We start from the raw sequence: 21,316 nt of genomic DNA on the forward strand, positions 1-21,316 counted from the left end.
TATAATTTCTATGAAAATAAATAAAATCTTATCATATTAAATGAAGTTATTATGAAAGTTGTCGAATTATTTCTTATCATGAATACAAAACTATTATATTTTCAAATCTATCCCACGTTCGAAGTTCCAATTAAACAATAATTTGCACAAAAACATTCAATTCTGATATAGTAATGATTAAATAAACAGATATTATTTAAACAAAACTTAATAATTTATAATCAAGCTTAATATTGTAATATAGTAATATAATACTTTATTAATAAAAATTTTATATAATTACATACTTTTACCGATAAAACGCAATTTGTCACCACAATTTTTCAATTGTAGACTAACACTATGTGCACCATGATGCGCATTAATTCACTTCATCGCAGTTTTTATGATTCTCTGATTAGTTAGAACGTCGATTTTATTTTTACTTCAATCGTATGAAAATTGAAATATAATAGATTATATTTAATAACTTTTAAATAAAAATGAAAAAACATATTACATTCTATATTTTGTTTATTATAAAAATACGAAAAACATTTCTTCAAAAATATATAAATTTTGGATAAATTAAATTTTGTAAAGATTTTTAATGTAACAAAGATTAATCAGAAATTAAACATCATTGACATTATTTATAAATTGGTAGAACAAAAATAGCCAAAAAAAAAATCAGAAAAGGATAAAAATAAAATTAAAAATTGTAAAATTAATCATCTCCGAAATGAAATATAAATCGGATAAGAAGAACAAATAAAAAATACATAAAAAATAAATAAGGATAGAAATAGGAATTGATCATTGCCACCTGGAAAGATAAAAAATTTTTATAAAAAAATCATATTTTTAAAGATACATTGAATATGATGTTAATTCGTAATTCTTATTCTATCTATTATCTTGCTATTCAAGAATTATTTTATATCAAATAATTAAGAAAAATACTTCTCTATTTTTTAATTTATTTATAAATATTTTTTATTTTATTTATATTGATATAAGAACTGTCCAAGTTTACAAAAAAAAGATAAAATTATCAAAAACATAGCATATAGAAATAAAAAAAATAGCAAAAATATAATAGTAAGTAATGGAATAACTCAAAAGAAAGAAACGTCAATTAAATAAAGAAAGTATTTTCATTCGTGTATTACATTAAGCTCGTATATAAATACATATACAAAAACATATGTATAAGTTTGACGATCGCTTAGCAGAAAGTACAAGCGTATATGTTTGATAACAGAATTACCAGAATAAAATTACCATATACAAAAGTGTAAATGTATATATAACTACACGCGTATACAAACTTCGTGCGCTTAAAAAAGAAAAAAATTATTAAATTATCTTAATTGATATATATATATATATCATATTATATATCATTAAATACCAGTGAAGTGATTATATATAAAAATGTGCATGTGACTTGTGAGTGGTGTAAATATATTGAATGGTTTATTAAGAAATAAAAAAAAATTAAAAAATAAAAAAAAGCTATAAAAATAAGAGAGGTCCGTGACGGTTGTCGCCCAGCATTCGGGAGATTTGTCAGGTATTTTTTTATATTATGACAATGCATGATATAGTTGATTATTTCCGATAATTGTTACGTGGTGGTAGATACTGATTGCTAGCTGTAGGTCCGCCAAATTGTCCACTAGTTCCACCAAATACGCCAGCATCTGTTATAAAATTAATATTTCATTGATTATTTAAATAATTAATAAATTTTATTTGTGTATATTTATCAAAATAAAGCATAGTTTTTAAAAATCTAATTAATCCTAAAAATAAATTATAATAAAAATATTTACAAAATTTATATGGAAACTCCTTTAATTTCATTATGAAATTTTAAAAATTTTAAAAATGAAAGAATTGTTAAAAATTATTAAAAGTCAATATTTCTTTTTCTTTGATTTAATATGTTTCAATATTTTAATATGGTCAATATTTTAAAAAGATGAAATATGTATATTTTTCCTGCTTCGGTAATTTAATTTTCTAATAATAATTTATCTAATAATACTTCTGTTAATAATACTTCTAATAATACTTTGCAATTAATATATTGCAAGTAATATAATATAATATAATTTTATAAATAATAAAAGATTCATAATAATTCATATTTTAAGTTATTTCTAATTTATATTATATTATATAATATAATATATTATATAATTATTTTATTATATAATTATATATAATTATATATATAAATATAATTATATAATTATATATATAAATATAATTATATAATTATATATTATATAATTATATTTATATTATAATTATGATAATATATATAATATATATTACATTATATATACAATTATACTTGCCTCCTTGATATCCTCCTGCTCCTGTCTGACCAGGTGTCCCATAAGCTCCAGATCCAATACCTCCTCGAGAAAATTGTGCCTGTCCTTCATATTGAACATCAGCAGTGTAACCATTTGCATCATCAGCCATGTACTTCACGATTTGCGTCCTCGAATCTGGTAATAACACTCTATATTCTCCTTGTACTATGTTTCCATCGCTACTCTCACGTTGAGAGTAGTCATTGCCACTAGGGGGATCATACACTTCATATTGGAAGCTATATGGTTGAGGCTATAAAAATAAGATATTGTTTAGATTTTTTTTTTTAATTATTTTTCAAACTATTATTTGATTATTATCTTAATTGCAATCGAAATTTCAATATTATTGAAAATGTTTGAAAAACAAATATGTTATGTTATTCTTAAAATTATTTTAAGAATAACATAAAAAATAAAATAGTTTTTCATTAATTTATGCGAAAAGAAAAATAATTTTTCTAAAAATTATCTTATGATTCATGAAATAATTATTCTTCTTGAAAATTAAATTTATTTTTTTAAATATAATAATAAAAATAACAATAAAAATTATGAATTAATAAATGTGATTTGTTATTTCATTTTCTTTTTCAGATTTATTCAATTTTGATTATAATAAATTCGTTTACACTTACTCTTCCATTATCCTGACCATAACCAGCATCCTGATAACTTCCACCACCACCACCACTACCACCACCAAATTGTCCAGGAGTGCCATAAGCAGTAGACGGACGTCCACCAAATCCAATATCACCACCACCTGGTGCTCCATATAATGCAGTGGGTCTTTTGAATCCACCTCCAAAGTCACTACCCCTTCCTAAATCTCCTCCAGTGAATCCCCCTGGAACTCCTCCAAATCCAGTTCCACCTGGTCTGTTGTATTGATAACCACTTCCACCGGTACCACCACCCGGTAGCAATCCAGCAAATGCATGACTTGTAAAACACGATAGCAGCAATAGCACTTTCGTTAACTAAAATAGAAGAATTTGATTTTATTTTCAACATATATCAATAAAAATAAAAATATTACGCAAAATGAAGAAAAAAAAATTCGATGCATTAGATAAAATAATAATTTATGGTAATTTAAGAATATGGATTAGCAGGCCGATCATGCATCATTAATCAAATTTTATATCTAATTTTGTTTAACAAATCTTAAATAGTGAATATTAAAATTTTGTTGAATTTTTAAAGATCTTAAATTTTTATAATTAATATTTCATATTAAAGATTATTACATCAATTATATCATTTCTAAAGAAATTAATTATATTTAAATTATATTTAAATTGATATTATAAATGATAATAATTTACTATTAAGTAATAATGATAATAATAATAATATTAAAATATATTTAAAATGTTTTTTAATATATTTAAAATGTACATTTTTATATGATTTCCTCTGGATATAAAAGAAATTATTAATACAATTATTATATACAAAATTATTTAATACAAATTTAATTATTTAATACAAAATTATATACAAAAAGAAACTTATAAAACAAGCAAAATTTTGCTTAACAATAAACTGTAATCTTAATTAAAAAATTATAATAAATACTTATTAACGAATTTTGTATTAGAAAAAACAGAAAAATTAAATTGGACTATTTACACAATTTACATTTAAACAAATAAAATATAAGTGATTAATACAATTGTTAATTTAAATTTTTTACAAATAAAATTATATTATATTAATTAAAGACTATTAATATTCCATAACACAATTGCTCAAGAAGAAGTTGTTTCTTTGTTAAAATAAGATTTAACGACACACACGATGGACCAAATGCCTGATTTCGACATTGGGTGTTATTAAAACTGATGACAAAAAGAGTTGAAGAAAACGCTAACACAACAGCGCTTGAGTTCAATAGAAAGCTTGAAATATCACGAGGCAATGATTTACCAATGACAAAATTAATGTTCCACTGAAATCAGGATTATTATTGAACGAGCCTATCTCTTTTTTGTTTGAATAAAAATTATGTTCGGTAAAGTAAAGTAAAAGTGTGCTTTGAAAACATTTGATATATAAATAATAATTTTAAACTAATCCAGAAAAATCACAAATAAAAATGGAATAAAGATTTTATGTTAACTGATCCAATTTTGAAGAAATTTAAATTAATTCTTTAAAACTCTTTATATATAAATTTTTGGATATTAATTTGATTTAATTTTCTAATTGTTAAATTTGTTACATAAATATAAATTAATTATTGATAAATTTTATTTTGATTTATAAAAGATAAAAGTTGAAATATTTAGAATATTATGAATTTAAATTTTGTTCAGAGTCTAGCAAAGAAATTATATGTCTAAAAATCACTGAAAACAATAAATATACAACTTAAAAAATAGAATACAAATTCTATTTTTAATTGAAATTAAAATTTCTTTATAAAAAATCTAGATTGAAGAAAACTAACTAACTAATGAATCTAAATTATCAATCAAAAAAAATAAATTTTTATATCATTATTCTTAATTAAAGAAAACTATAATCTCAAAATATTTCACTAAATGAAACAATTTACTTATTCAATCTGAAATTACAGAAATCAAAGTTATATACTTTTTTCAAAATCATAAAACTAAATAATGAAACAAACCTAATCTATCTTAAAATAAAACAAAACTAAAATAATTTTAAACAACAATCAATCCTTATAAAAGAAAATTAATCAAATGTAATCATTTGAATAAAGTATATTAGAGACCAGAATCTAGCTTCTAGTACTATTGAGTTATCAAAGTGATTAGCAAGCATAACCGGAAGAATAACCTACCTGACGATAATTCATATTGCTGTTATGAGCGAAGACGCAAAGCGAACTGAGAAGATGATCTACGGACGAGTTTATATACCATCCGGACCCTTTGTTACAGTTTATCCTTAGCACTATATATCCATGTATTAACCTGTACGTATTAGAATGACCGGTTATGGGTGTGGGAGGTGGAGAGGAGCAGCGCATCTTCCCTTCACTCTCAGTGATGCATCATGGGAAGAAGTATCCTGTTGATGATGTCTGAAACAGCTTCAAATTTTAATTGGATCTATGTACTGGATCACTGCTTGATCGCATGGATCATCTGATTTTATCTAAAGAGGGTGAAAGAGTCTTTAACTCTTCTTAAGTAAGAAGTCTTTAAACAAAGCTTCTTTTCTTTTTGGAGAAATCCTCAGGATACTCTTCTGGTTTTAAATAATTTTTTAAGCAGAATTCTTTTTTCATTTGGATTGAATTCCAGGAATTATAATATCCTAGGATTTATTTTTAATTTGTGATTTTTTACATGTTCTTATTATTCTAAACATATTCTTTATTGATTAAGTTTGATAAATTTATTTGATAATTTTCAAAAAAATTTCTGTCATATTTTTAAATTTATTTTAAAACAATTTGTATTTTTTTTATAGATCTTTTATTTTTATAAGTAAAATGTTCTTTTACATTATATAATAAAATTTAATTAAGAAGTTTGATTTTTTTTGAAATTATAATTATTTTTTTTTATATAAAATATTTTTTATTTCTTTTAAGATAATTTGTAAAATACAGCATATAAAAGATAATATTGTTTGATAATTAAAAAAATCATCAGATGTTTTATTCCCATTGCATAATTCGTAAATCTTTCTGTCAACTTTACAATATCAAAATGTTTTATTTGTATTGAAAAAAAAAATTAAAAAAAGATTTCAATCTCGTCCAAGTGTTCAAATGCGGTGAACCAATTACTAACTTGTAATACGAATGAAAGGTGGATGAAGAAATAGGCTTGCTGCGTGATGATTGAATAGGTAAAAGGCAGAAAATAAAGAATCAGAAGGAAAACTCGTTTGCTTTAATACCTTCATAAAGCTTGTTTTATGTAAAAAAAAAAAAAAGAAAAAAAAATTAAAAATAAAGAATGAAAATAATATATAAAAAAATCAAAAAAAATTCTAACTATAAAATAAATTTTAAATTGAAAATTAATTTTATGAATTTAAAATATTTCGAATAAATCGATAACGATAATGTCAGTCTAGACATTGACATAAAGATAATAGTAATTATTTCAGCATTGTTCAAACAAATTAACTAAGATTTTCTATGAATGTCCAATATGTGTGATTAATAAATTCCCCTCTACTTTCACTCAAATAGAATATAACTTTATTTCAATATTTAGCAATAGACACATACTAGTTGCAGTCTCAATCAAACATTGCTCCTACTTAAGATTTTGTAATTTTTTGATATGCTGTTTATGAGATTGAATCATTTCTAACCAATATTATTACATAATATTATATAATATTATTATTAAAAATATTATTAAAAATTAATATAAATATATTATAATATAAAATTAATACAAGTATATTATAATATATTATAATATTTCTTTTGTAAATTAATCATTCAATCTGTCTATGTGCCTACCTAATAAATTTCATTAAAGTAAAGTTTCTAAAAAGATCCAGTCTTAAATTTAATACACATTATTAAAAAAAAGAAAAAAAAAGAATATTTTCAAAAAATATAAAAATTTTTAATCAGAAAAATTATCATCAAATTAAAAAAATTTACTCTTGAATAAATATAATATAATTTATATAATATAAATATAATATATTAAATGTAATTGCATATTCATAATGATTAATGAATTCTTATATAAATAATTGTATATCATTATGTCACCAGTAAAGTGAAGAATCTTTAATCAGAAGAATTATAGTCTGCATAAAATCATTTTTAAAAATCATTTTATAATGGTATGTGAATATTTTTTTTCATCTTCTTTCTTTTCCGTTTTTATTTCTCTATTATTCTAAGATTTTGATGATTTAATTTAATCATCTTTATCACATATATTTAATTCAATCGTATCAATAAATCTTGTAGATCTGATAGATTCCATAATTTCGAGTTCCTGTAAATCGAATATCGAAATTTGCGATTTTTGCTAATCTACGATCTATCTAGTTTTTTTTTTACAAAATTTGAAAGATGCATTCAATTTGATATGAAATTTTCAATTTAAATAAGGCAAATTTAATTCGCAATAATTCATATTTTTATTTTCTTTTTTTTTTAAATTTTGAAAAAATAGCCTGAAGAAATATAAATATTATTGAATATAATTATCAAATATTATGATATCAGAAAATTTAAAAATATTACTAGACTTTATAAATTTATTCTAAAGAATACTAGACTTCTATAGAAAGTAATCTTGGCTAGGGATATACGTATTCGACAAACATGAGGTTACATGGTCCAAGTGAAAGATAACTACTTTAACAGCATTACAATTACAATTATTATAATTTTGCAGGGACATGTCAGAAATATTTCACTGAGAATTACTTTCTACCAATTATTTCGAAATCAATCTTAATAATCATAAAATGTAAATATATCCACAATATGAAATGCAACAAATAATTTTTTTATAATTTTTTTTTATAAATAAAAATAATATTTCGAATGAAAAAATATATATTGTTTTGGACAGAAAGTTTTTATGTTTATTAAACATTAATTGATATAACATACATATATAATATCTTACAAAATAATTCGTTAATAATTATATTTTTTTTTTTCAAATTATCTTCTAATATGCAGTGATTACATATATAATTATCTTTAAAAATCGTCAATATTTTATCAAATTTTAAATAATCACTGCTCTACGATTACCTAACCTTTTTATAAAAATCTCAAATAAATGAATATAGTATAAACGGTTAGATACATACGCATTCTCGTTATTAAAATTGATTTTTATAATAATTAGGAAATTTATATATATTATTATATATATTATTAAATTATATATTATATAATTATATATTATTAAATAAAACCGAACTATTTTGGAAATTAGCAAAATATTATTATATTTTTATATTCAATGTGAGGTTAATTTAATGAATATTCTATTTATGATTTACATAGTTTATATTCTTTGGAACTGTGTGATATTCTAACTATTAATATAGCGGTAATTATAAAAATTGTAATATTTTTATTCAAATGTATAATTAATCTAAAAGTTTAATTGTGAATAAGTAAATTGTATTTTTCTTTTTATATTTTTTTTTAGATTTCAGCATATCTTTTTAAAATAAATAAGAAAACATATTTTAAAAATAATATATTATTATGCATTTTATTATGCATTGATTATCATATATTACTTTATAATTCCGAAAAGCAGAAAAAGATACACATAAAACTATATATATAATAGTTAACTCGCAATAATGAGGCCAAATAATATAGTAAATAATCATATGAGCCGAATGACATGATCGTCATTCAACTCTACTATTATATTTGTTTCGTAAAGCATATTATTCGCTCAGAATTGCTGACAGTTACTTAAATCGCCAAACGTAGGTGATTCTTACAACATACTTAAGCATGCGGACGGGAATTACTTTTCTTGCAACCCTTTGTAAATTCATCATTAATTTCTTCTTTTCGTCAGCTATTTAAATAAAATATTTATTTTTTTATTATAGTATAATTTATTATAGTATAATAGTTTGTAAATATGAGTTTTTTAATTAATATGCATGTTTATTTTAATAATGTAAATAATCAATTAAATCTACATTTGAGGATCTTTTTTAAATTTCTTGATGAAAGCCATTAAATAATTCTTTATTTATAGAGTAAAATATTTTCAAAAATTTATAAAACTAAAATTTATAATCTAATAACTCAATAATACAATTATTTTTAAATATTCCCATTCAAAAAGACAAAATAGTTATGCTAAATTAGGAATTTCGCAAAGAGATTTTCGTGACACATAAGAATGTTCAGATTATATTAATTTATTATAATAAACCCCTTCGGCACATTCACGATTGCTAATTCATTTTCTAATCTGTTTTCGTAGAATCTCGATGGAAAGTTGCATTATCTCGAATATCCAATACAAACCTATCTATTGCAAGACGCTTAATTAATATAATTATTATTAATATGATATATTAATATAATTATTGCTAATTATAGCTGACACAGTGAAATTCAAATTCGGGATTAAACTAAAGGTTAAATTAGAAGTTCGTGTCCCGTAAAAGCATTCAGAAAAATTTTGTTTTTATCTCTTTTACTCTTATATTTATTAAGGAATTTCAGAGTGAATGTTTTGATGTGCCGTTTACACCATAATCGGGGATAAATGGTGATTATGTAATCATTGCGATGCGGAAGACGTGTGAAGTCTTCTGCATATGCATATACGTGCTTACATTCTGTCTTGTTTCTCTTACTAGATCACTAGTTTTAAACTTACCTGCGAAGGAATCCTATAATCGACAGCTCTGCCACCTCGTGGTTAACTACTGATGCAACTTGCAGATTATGTATCTTAAGGGTTATTTCTGAATGCAGATTTGCAGATTTTTGAAAATGAATTTATAATGATATACAATTTTTAGAAATTTTGATATTAGAAATAATTAAATAAATAAATCCCATTCATAATTTTGATGAATGAGAAGTTTTTTATATTGTAATTACTATAATAATATTATTTTGATTTTTTATTATATTAGGAATTTAATTGTATATTTCTTCTTAATTTTTACTTTAAAAATCATTATTTATATGTAATTTATTTAGATACATATTATAAATTAGTACATTTAATACTAAAATATATAAATATATAAAGATTTATGTATGTTTGTATTTTATTATATTATATAAGATATGAAAGATATACATATATTAATATTTCAACATTTTCAAAGTTTTCTATTACTAGAAAAATTCTTAAGTATCATATTGTGAAACATGAAGACAGAAAATAGAATAGGAATATCTCGAGAAAAAAAATTTAAGACAGTGAAGAATCTGAGATGTTCAAAAGTGATAAATGTTTTCGAGTTTTCATCCTCATTTCGGCACTGATTTTTTCGCGACGAATCCAGAGCATTAGAAGCATATTCTCGTCATTATCCGCATTCCTTTGCAACAGTTAACGTCTTCCATGTCGAACTTCTAGCGAGATGAACATACGTACTCTTCACTTGAACGCATTACCGATTACGCCATCATTCTACGAAACCTTTTTCGCAATTTTATTCCAACCATGATCATCCTCATAATGAACTGTGTATAAATAGGATGTATTCGGATATCATCGATTGTTAATGAATTATTTTCAACTCACATTATTAATATTTTTAAATATTTTATATTATAATATTATATTATTATATAATATTAATTAAATATTATTTTATAAATTAAAATCATATTAATTTATCTTTATATGAATTAATTTATCAATTAGAAAATAAAGTTGTTTTCTTTGTATATTTATATATTTTTATTAATTATTTTATTATGTATTATTTTATTATATAAATTATAAAGTTTTATTTAAAAAATAAAAAGAAATATTACATAATAAAAATTTATAAAATTATAAATATTTTTTCTAGCAAGTAATTAACTTTTTTTACAAATTGTACTTATTTCTATATTAATATTAGATTATTGACAAAAATATAATATCATGAAAAAGAATTGTGAATAATCACAAATCCAAATAATTAGTGAGAGAAAATATCTAAAATAACATATATAAATAACAAGAACTTTTACTTCTTCTAATCAAAATCAACTGATCATTCTATTATTTCAGGCTACTAATGGATTCAATAGATCTTCATCTGATCATCAATCTACTATGTTTATTGCATCCTAGAAACATTAATGTAATACATCTCCCCTTGCTAACCGTTCTTTTAACCGTCAGTTTTAAATGAAGTCAAGGAAATTAACTTTAAATAGAGCGTTGAGGCTAGCACTTTCAAAACTCTTGTAGCATCGATTAAACCGGCAACTCATCTTTCATGTCAGCCGATTTTAAACCACAATCCAAACGCATTTCATTCAATTACGTCACGTTGATTTTCGTAAGTTATTATAGCATACATTACAATTAAAGAGATGTTTTGTTCTCCACTTTGCTCACCTTCACCTTTGCTTTCAATCGTTGCTAGAAGGACAAAAAGACTATCTCTCTTTCTTGCTTCTATAGAAATAGTCAAATATATTTGATAAAAAAAATTAATTAGAATTTTCATTATTGTTTACATTAGGAAAATATTCGAGTAAAATTTTACTTTTACATTACGCTACACAATATATTTAATATCGATGCACGAAATTTTTATTTCACATAAACTATTTAACAACACCAATATTTCGTATATAATAAATAATTTCATAGAATAATTAATAATTTAATTAACGGTTTAATTAATAATTAAATTGCTATTAGAGTGAATTTTGAAATAGAAATTATCACTACATTTACTTAATTTATCTACACATACTTAATAATTATTAGAAAATAATATATAAAAAATTTTTTTTCTAAAATATTTTTAAAATTTCTAAAATAATTTCAAAAAAATTATTAAAACAAATTTGTTTTAACTATAATAATTTTTTAATAAAACTTTAAGAATGAAATTATCAATTATTTTGGTATATTCGATTATTTTAATGCATTATGAATTTGGCGTGTCAATAGTTTATAATATCAGAGAAAGCGTTTTCCTGAATAGCGTCAGATTTAAGTACCATAATATGAAATAACATCGATCGAAATTTGATATCCTTCATTATCTTTCATGATATACGAATATATATATAATAAAATATTTTTTCATTCTAATTTCATCCTTTCTGATCTATATAACAAAGACTATATTAACGAATAATTTCATCAACTATGAGAAAATCAATTATACTGATTGCAATATAATGTTATTTAACGAATGTTATATAACGAACAAAGTTCTGGAAAATAATATTTCAATTATATTCGATATTTTTTATATCGATTGCATTTGTTCTTAATTAAATTATTAATATTTTTTTTTTAATATTTTATATTTATATTTTATTAATATTTCGTTTTGTGCTCTAGAATAATAAAAGATTAAGAAACAAAAGGAGTAATAAAAGATTACATTATAAAATTCTATATATTAATATAAGAAGATAAAATTATTTTTATTACAAAAAAACTAATCTTACAGAACGCTTCTTATCCTATGTGCTAATAATAGGAATTGTAAAATCACTTAAAGGCTGGTCCATATGTTGATGATGGAATTCGTGTGTTATAATTATTACGAATTCCAAAATTATTATAACTATTGTCTAATGAATTGGAAATTTGATTGGAAACAAATTGGTATGGATAATTATTACCATTATTGAATCCACTTCCACTAGGTGGTTGGTAATTATATCCATTGTTTCCTTGAAAAACAAAACATAATAATCAATTCTAATTAACTTAAAAACTTATCTTTTTTATTCTTTTCATAAAAATAAATTATAATTGAATAATAAAATTCGAAATTTCATTATTTTTAATAAATACATTTGAGTTATCATTAATAATCATTAATCATTAATAATAGAATAAGAATCATAAACTACCTGAATTCCCTGTATTGTAACGTCCACTAGCATTATTACCATGGAAACCAAAGTCTTGACTACTACCTTGATTATTATTATTATTATAACCATTGTTCTGATTATTGAATTGATCAGGATAAGTTGGGGTACCCTCATATCTTACATCTGCGTGGAAACCTGTCCTCCAATCAGCAGTGTAAGTTACTATTTGTGTCCTACCATCCGGTAATTGAACTCTATATTCTCCTCGTACAGTTTCACCATCGCTAGTTTCGCGTCTACCAAAATCATTTCCGGTTGCTTGATCCTTTACGGCATATCCAAATTCATAGGACATTGGCTAAACAGAGGAACAAACATATTTATTTTATAGTATAGATAATATTGATGATGCAATAGATAAAATATAAAATTGATATTTAGTTTTAATTTTTTTTAAATATTAATTTTTAAAAAAGCAAAATATCGAATATATATTGATTAAAAATATTTTTTTTATATTTTTCTATCATTATTATATCATTATTATTTTATTTTATATGTAATATCTCTATATAAAAATTTATATATAAATATATATAAATATTATATATAAATATGTACATATAAATAGAATAAAATATTTTTTCTAATTATTTGATTAGTTTTTTAAATTTTAAAACAACTTTTAATTTAAATGATTACCTTAATGATTATAGCAATATATAAACAATGGAGGCGTTATACACTATAATTTTTACTGTACCATAAATATGCGCAAACCTTATTTGCATATAGGTGCTGATCAGAGATGTCGAACTTTCTACTAAAGTGATTTCTCAGATCGTTGCATTGAATGTTTTCTTAACCTAATTCAATGATTTCGTTACTGAACTATTGTCTTATATATTACATATGTAACTTGATAACATGAAGATGCAATTAAAACGATTAAAAATATTTATTTTTTGACAAATTACATAATAAAAATATATAATAAAATATTTTTATTATCTTATTTTTCTGTTTATATAATAAATTTATATGAAAAATATTATTATTGAAAGTTCATAAAAATATTTAATTATTTTTTTATCTTACATTCAATGATATAAATATTCAATAAAAGGAAAATATTATTTATAATTATTCAGTAAATCAAAACATTCATGATCATTTACTTAACAATTATTAAATTATTATTATATTATCTTTATTTTGTATAAGAAAAAAAGTGATATAAATACTTGAATTATATAATTGAATTTTCTTTCAAAAAAAAAATAGATCAAATGAGAGATTGAAAAAGAAAGTTCTAATTTAATCTGGCTCATGTTAGATCATTCGACTCGAGGCTAAAATCGTACAAATACACATAACTGGACTGTTTAGATTCTCAAGACGATTAGCTAATCGGCAATAACGATTTACATCTTAGATGATGCCTGCGGTCGCGGTTCATCCTATTAATAATGTTACATCAGATTGCGTTTACATCATCGCGTAACAGAATGAATATATAACATTTCATGAAACTCGGGATTCCGGTATCAACACACAATTTTTGGAATTTGAAATCATATCATGAAACACAATTTTCTTATTTCTTTTTTAAATTTTGTAAATTTTTTTCCATTTAATTAAACGAATTCATTAAATACGTAACATCTTTGCAAAACATTATTTTATATAATTTCAAATATATGATATATATTTGAAATATATAATATTTCATTTTCAAATCAATCTTGTTGCATTTATTCTGTATTCTCTATATTTGATCAACATTCATCTTAAGACTCGAAGGAAGTTATATCAGTCATTCTTGTTGTAGTAGTACCAACATTCCTGATTTCACACATGATAAACTCTCTAAATTCTATGCATAGAATAGATGCATAAAATAATGATTTCAATGGTCACGTGCTCTTATAATCATTCATACAAAGAATCGAGCTATATAATTTAACCGCAACTATATATCATCTCTTTTTTCTTGAACAATCAATTTCACGTTATAAGATGCGTTATAATATTGTAGACATTTATGGTCAACCATAGCAAGTCTTATACACTTGGAAATCATCAGATGAAGAATTTCGCATCGAATTATATAAATTTAAAAATATGATTTCATAAATATAATTATATATATATATATATATATATATATATATATATATATATATATGTTAATATCAATATTTATGTTCCAAAAAAAAAATTTTTTTAATAAAATTATTTTCAAATTCCCAATATTGACTCATAATTATAGTTACGTGTATTCTTATATTGTAGTTGCATTAATATAATTTTAACAATATTGCAGCGGTTTTAAGGAGTGGTTATTGTTCTCTGTCGCAATGCTTAAAGTACTTAAGAGCATATAAATTCTCTTAATCATTCCAGTCATTTCGTGGTTAATTTGTGGTTTAGGATAATTCAAATGATTCACAGCGATAATTCTTTTCTTGATTTAATTAAAATAAATAATTACGATAAAAAGTTTAAAATATTAAATTTTTTCAAGCAAAAAATAAATTTTATATTTGTCTATAATATTCTACAATAAATTGTACAGTGTAATTGAACGTTATATTTTAATCTTTTTTATATAGTAAAGTTATAATAAAGAAAAATATATCATATGATTTTTATCATTAATATGATAGACAATATTAATTAAAATTAAAAAAATATATTGTAAATCATATATTATATTAGTGAAATCTTGATTCTTTTCAAAAAATCAAAATATCTATTCATATCTATTCATATATCAAAAGAGATGACAATAAAGATAGAGAAAAAAATATTATCTGATTATGAGTACCTGAATAAAAAGCAAAATTGATCAATCATTTTAAATTTATATATCGAAATCATGTATTCAGTACTCAACAAAGTTCAATGTTACTTGTAGAATCAGCGTTAACCCAGATCTATTCATCTTTTGCAACCTTTGAGTTTATTATGAAACATTAACGGAAATGCAGAATAAATGAATAGAGTATCAAAATTAAATCATGATTTAAATCATTTAATCCCGTATATATTATTTTAAGTATTATTTCTTATTTTTTAAATATTTATATTATTTTATTATTTTTTTATTATATTAGAAAAATGTTGAGAATTAGAAAAATTAGAATAAAACAAATATAAAATTCCTTAATAAATTGTTATTCAATATTTCCTTTTAATGCTGATTTACTAACAGCAAAATAAATTTCCCTAGACTAGTATCAATTGTTAAAGTAAAATAATTCAATTTCTATCGCAATAGAGAATTATCCGTAACTCAAACAATTAAGATGAAAATGTTTAAGCAATCATAATCGTTAAATATATAAAAAAAAGAAATTTTAAATAACAAATAATAAATAAATTATATCTAATCGTTCTATAATTTTAATCAATTCGAATGAATAATCTAAGTTATTAAATTATATTATTATTATAATCAAATTATAAATTGATTTATTTTAAATCATTTGGATTTACCTGATCGACATAATCATTATCGTTTCCATTATCATAATGATGATTACCAAAACCATTTCCATCTGATACTCCATGATTATTACCAGCATAATTTCCTGGGACACCATATTGTGTGTTCACTGTAGGCTCACATTGCACGATTCCTATGCTCAGCATTAGAGCAAGAGTTAACTAAAAATTAAAATCTTATTAATTATATTAGATATTGAAGATTATTTACAGCCCCTGTTTGAGGATTTTTTCAGATATCTAATATATTTATAGTGTTTAGTAATATTTATTGATGGTACACTAAAGATTATTCTAAAGGATAATATTTCAAGAATTACAAATATAACAATCTTAAAAAAACAAAATTATAATGGAATAATAAATATAACAATAAAAAATATTAAATATTATTGATATTTGATATAATAAAACTGAAAAATCTTAATGTCAAAACCTTGATAAAACATAATCTAATCTAAGTATTAATTTATTTTATTTTCTAATAATAATTACAATATCATAATAAAGAAATAGTAAAATATCAATTTTATAGATATCAAATAAATTCCCAGATATACAACAAATACATTGAAAGCACGAGATGATCAAGGCAGCTCGCATTGCGTAGGCGAGAAATTAGAGTCATGAACTAGCGTTTTCCTTCTGTCGTGAGAAAGTTTCTAAGATATTGCATCATTACACCCCGTTCAAAATCAGCGCTAGATTAAACATGATTGCAGAAAAGGAAGAGGGAAAAAATAAAGAAAAAGGGAAAAAGAAATTAAACGGTTTTGTTAAATTATAGTGAATATCTCGTTAAGAAAATTTGTTATGTCATCATTTTTTATACGGACAATTTTTTAGAAATAATTTTTTAATCATCACATAAGTCATGATTACTATTCATTGTGGACCAAACAATAAATAAGATATTAAATACAATTTCTTCATTCTTGAAATGAATAAAAAATAAAACTTTTATTCATAAGTTATAAATAAGTCAAATAATTAATTACATAGATATTGTTAATTAAATGTATATAAAATGTAAAATTTCTAAATATTATGAAATATTTTAAGTAGCTAGATTAATTGATTATTATTGACTATTATATATCTATTATATATCTATAAATATTAATTGATTAATTGATTATTATATATCTATAAATATTATATATTGATATATTATATAGATATAATAACATTCATTATATTTAGAATATTTAAGAATTATATTTTCAAGATTAAAGAAAAGAACAGATTCAAAAAGCAGAAATGAAGATTGATAGTATTTTACTAAAGAATACTATTTCTTATTTCATAATACGAGTTCTTATTTCATTTCTTATTTCATAATTTCATAATCACAAAAAAAAAGAGTCTTTTCAGATCTACTAATTGCAAAAATTGTACTGTCATGCATTCAATTCATATATTAGACACTAATTATAAAAAAAATTAAACTTATATATATACATGCGAATTAATCTATATAATATATAGATCTTATATTCAAGATTAATAAAATTTCTTTATTAATAGATTATCTTTAATATTTTTTTATATTAGTAAAAGAAAAAAGAAATAAATATTTGGTAATAAGTAAAAAAAATTTATTATTAAAAATAAAAAACTTATTATAAATATATATCATATTTATGTTAACAGAAAATTATAAATTAAAACAAAGAATCTAAAATCATTAAAAATAAATTTTAATAATTAATAATAAATTAAATAATTATTTAAATTAAAACGAAATTACAATTAAATTGAAAAGAAATAAAAAATGCAAAAAACAAAAAATATTATTAATTGAAGCTATTGAAGCACGCATGTGTGTAACTATAAGGCGAGGTTAGAATAGTTATATATAGAATTGTGAAACGTGTATATTGTTATTTATATTTCTGTGTAAATCGTACATGCCTGTGCTACTAACAGATATGATTATACGAAACTGCATTTACATAATGAAATAATAAATTTAAATATAAAGTTTAAATATGTAAAAATATGTAAATATGTAAAAATGCGTGCAACATCCAGTAAATTAATATACTTCATACCGGAAAATATTAATTGTATAAAATAAAATAATATTAATGTAATTGTTTTCAATTAGATTCGGATAATTTTTTTTATAATATATATAATCACAATGAATCAATATTGATAATAGTTAAAATATTTAAAATTAGAATTTCAATATTTGTACTCAGGTAAAATAGTAATAGAAACTTCAAAAATTTAGATTAAACTTTTAAATTTATAGAAATTTATAAGTATATTAAGAATTTAAAGTTAGAAAAACTTCATTGTAGTTTATTTCATTTCATTTATGTATTTTAAAAGTTGAAAATTGTGATATTTATTGAAAGTGGAGGTGTGAGATTAATGAAGAAAATGAAAAAATTATAACAATTTGAATTGTATTAATAATATAATTGATTGCATTGATTTGTAAAAATATTAATAATTTTTTAAAAAGATTATTGATTAAAGTTTATTATTGATTAATATGAAAATGAATAATTGTAGAAAATAAATATAAAATAATGATATAATTTGTTCAGAAATATAATGAGATCGTAGAATTTTTAGTTTAATGAAAAACTAAATTGTTTCGATTATTTAAATTATATTGATTACATAATTTAAGATCACCTTAAATTTTTGAACGAACTCTAATTTATATTATACTAATAGCAATTATTAGAACTTTAGAAAATTAATAATTGCCATAGAAAATTTTTCATAAGAATTTAATATTAGTATTACATGCAATTTGCCAATTTCAGAATTAAATAATTATCCGAGAATATCAATGAAAACACTCATTGATGTATATAGATATCAAAAATATTAGAATATATTAAAAAATTAAAAAGTTTATTAAAAAAATATATAATTTAAAAATTCGAAATTTAAATAATTAAATTTAAAAAATATTTTTATAATTTAAATTTATTCTAATTTAAAACTATAACTTTTATATATATAATCTTTTATTCTATAAAAAAAAACAATTTTTTTTAATTTCAAAGTAGAATAAAAAAATCACTTTTTTGGATAATTATTCACTTCCAATTGCCGAATCTATCAATCCAAACTAAAATTAATTCTTGTTACCATATTTATGTATCTTCCACCAATAGATCACCTAGTTCCTTAAATCACTATTTAACGGAACACGCAATATCATAATGCCGACGCAAGCATAGCACCAGTACCAAAGATTGTAAAAATTTCACTTGTCAATGAATTTCCTGATTACCTGTCGCACTATTCTATCCATACTGTTTGAGAGTACTCAGAAAACTAGAGCACTATGTGGAATGCTGAATTATAGTGATGTTTTGCCTTATACCTGGCTTATATAGAGAGCTCACCTACGACTACAAAGATTCATTTCCTGTCGAGTATGGATCCTCCTTCAGCAAGAGAAGAATCCGCGTGGATCTCCTCGTGTATAAAACTGGAGATCTTTCCTTGTACTCCAGTTCACATAGGAACGCCAAGCGTGTAGAAAATCCGCGCTTTATTTTCCATTGTTTAACTAGCAGCATGCGCGATTTTGGGACGGCACTAGTATATGAGAGGAACGCATCTTTTTTCCAGAGCGGAGAAAGCTGATTACTTCATCGCGTGGGATAGCCTACCAACGGATCTAACTTAAGTAGCAGGATTAATTAACCAATCGGGACTTAATTAAGACTTAGGACCATTGTCCATCTTTTTAAACCAAAAATCAAATAGTGAAATAATGTTTTTGAAACAAAAATTATTTAATATATATTAATATAAGTAATTTAAAAAAGCTCTTTACATAGATCATATTTCTTTTTCAAAGTTAAGTAAAAGAAAAAAATTGCGACAAAAAAATAAGATCATTTTTCATAATCATGTAGAATTCAATTCTACAAATTAATTAAAAAAAAAAAATGTTAACAATGTATATAATAATAACAATGTTAGCTCTTAAATAAGAAAATCTTATAATGTAATTCTAATTTTTTCTTCATATCCGCCTTTTAAGAAAGAATTAATGATTTAATGTTAGTTTAATTGTTTATTCATTGAATAAAGAAATAATATTATAACATGTAAGTAATTCCAAATTTAATAGAATGATGGTATTGTAATAATGAAAATATAATTTAAAATATGTACGTTAGAAAAATATTAGGGTTGATGACGCGAACTTGATCTGATCTATACTAATTTCTTGTCAAATAGATTTATGAAATAAATATGGATTAAGATGTTATGAAATATTAAAAGAAACTGTTATTTGATAAACAATAATTAGATTAGATTATATGATAAGTTGATCAGTTAATTACAAAGGTGAATAATTAAGTTAATTAGTAATATACGATATTATATATAGTATTCAATATGAATATAATGTCTAACAATACTAATTTATATATTATGTACTTTTATACAATAATATATTAATATTATTGTATAAAAGTATATATAAGTATAATTTAGTTATAATATTACTATAAATATTAACTGTAAATAATTTAATGTTGAATATTAAAAGTAATATTAATTTAATGTACAAATACTAATCTATAAAAATATATAATAATCTATAATTAATCTCATATTAATAGTTTATATTTATAGTATACTTCTAATATGTTAAAAATATTTTGAAATAATTGTATAATTTTTTCAATTAAAATTATATTATAGCAGGAGATTTATTTACTCAATGGTCAACATATCGCAATACATTTTTAAAATTAGTAAAATCATATATTTATATGTAATAAAGTATGTTAAAAATGACATGAGAAACATCTTTCTTTTTTAAATATATATGAAATGATAGATAAATATCAAATATCATAATTTTTTTGTAAATTACAAAATGATAAAATTACAAAATTATATTAAGATACAATTTTTTTTAATCATCTACAATTAAGAAGAAATATTTTTCATGTCCTAA

General features: G+C 21.8%; 2 protein-coding genes across 4 annotated transcripts; both read right to left on the reverse strand.

Moving 5' to 3' along the window:
* Window positions 1–1,117: 1,117 nt before the first annotated feature.
* LOC102654371 (pro-resilin-like) lies at window positions 1,118–5,391 on the reverse strand. Its single transcript, XM_006559428.3, has 4 exons — window positions 5,188–5,391; window positions 3,008–3,352; window positions 2,349–2,622; window positions 1,118–1,685 (listed from the first exon to the last, which is right to left on the reverse strand). The coding sequence occupies exons 1-4, from the start codon at window positions 5,374–5,376 to the stop codon at window positions 1,594–1,596; spliced, it is 900 nt and encodes a 299-aa protein (XP_006559491.1). The 5' UTR covers window positions 5,377–5,391; the 3' UTR covers window positions 1,118–1,593.
* A 7,043-nt stretch (window positions 5,392–12,434) lies between these two features.
* On the reverse strand, window positions 12,435–19,929 carry LOC100577229 (cuticular protein 8). 3 transcript variants are annotated; one of them, XM_006559430.3, is made up of 4 exons: window positions 19,740–19,929; window positions 16,354–16,524; window positions 12,889–13,210; window positions 12,435–12,705 (listed from the first exon to the last, which is right to left on the reverse strand). In XM_006559430.3, the coding sequence occupies exons 2-4, from the start codon at window positions 16,507–16,509 to the stop codon at window positions 12,521–12,523; spliced, it is 663 nt and encodes a 220-aa protein (XP_006559493.1). In that variant the 5' UTR covers window positions 16,510–16,524; window positions 19,740–19,929; the 3' UTR covers window positions 12,435–12,520. The 3 variants fall into 3 exon arrangements, with proteins under 3 accessions (XP_006559493.1, XP_003249529.1, XP_006559492.1); XM_003249481.4 differs by having other exon boundaries at window positions 19,625–19,778; XM_006559429.3 differs by lacking the exon at window positions 19,740–19,929 and adding an exon at window positions 19,480–19,698.
* Window positions 19,930–21,316: the final 1,387 nt, after the last annotated feature.

Source organism: Apis mellifera, linkage group LG8, assembly GCF_003254395.2.
Source record: "Apis mellifera strain DH4 linkage group LG8, Amel_HAv3.1, whole genome shotgun sequence".
NCBI lineage: Eukaryota > Metazoa > Arthropoda > Insecta > Hymenoptera > Apidae > Apis > Apis mellifera.

Excerpts from the sequence above, each read along its gene's own strand:
- LOC102654371 (XM_006559428.3), bottom strand. The coding sequence starts at position 5,376 with ATGCGCTGCTCCTCTCCACCTCCCACACCCATAACCGGTCATTCTAAT. Across the intron at positions 3,353-5,187 it reads GCAATATGAATTATCGTCAG|TTAACGAAAGTGCTATTGCT; the intron begins GTAGGTTATTCT and ends CTTCTATTTTAG. Across the intron at positions 1,686-2,348 it reads AGCAGGAGGATATCAAGGAG|ATGCTGGCGTATTTGGTGGA; the intron begins GCAAGTATAATT and ends ATTTTATAACAG.
- LOC100577229 (XM_003249481.4), bottom strand. The coding sequence starts at position 19,645 with ATGGATAGAATAGTGCGACAG. Across the intron at positions 13,211-16,353 it reads ATAATGATTATGTCGATCAG|CCAATGTCCTATGAATTTGG; the intron begins GTAAATCCAAAT and ends TCCTCTGTTTAG. Across the intron at positions 12,706-12,888 it reads TTACAATACAGGGAATTCAG|GAAACAATGGATATAATTAC; the intron begins GTAGTTTATGAT and ends TTGTTTTTCAAG.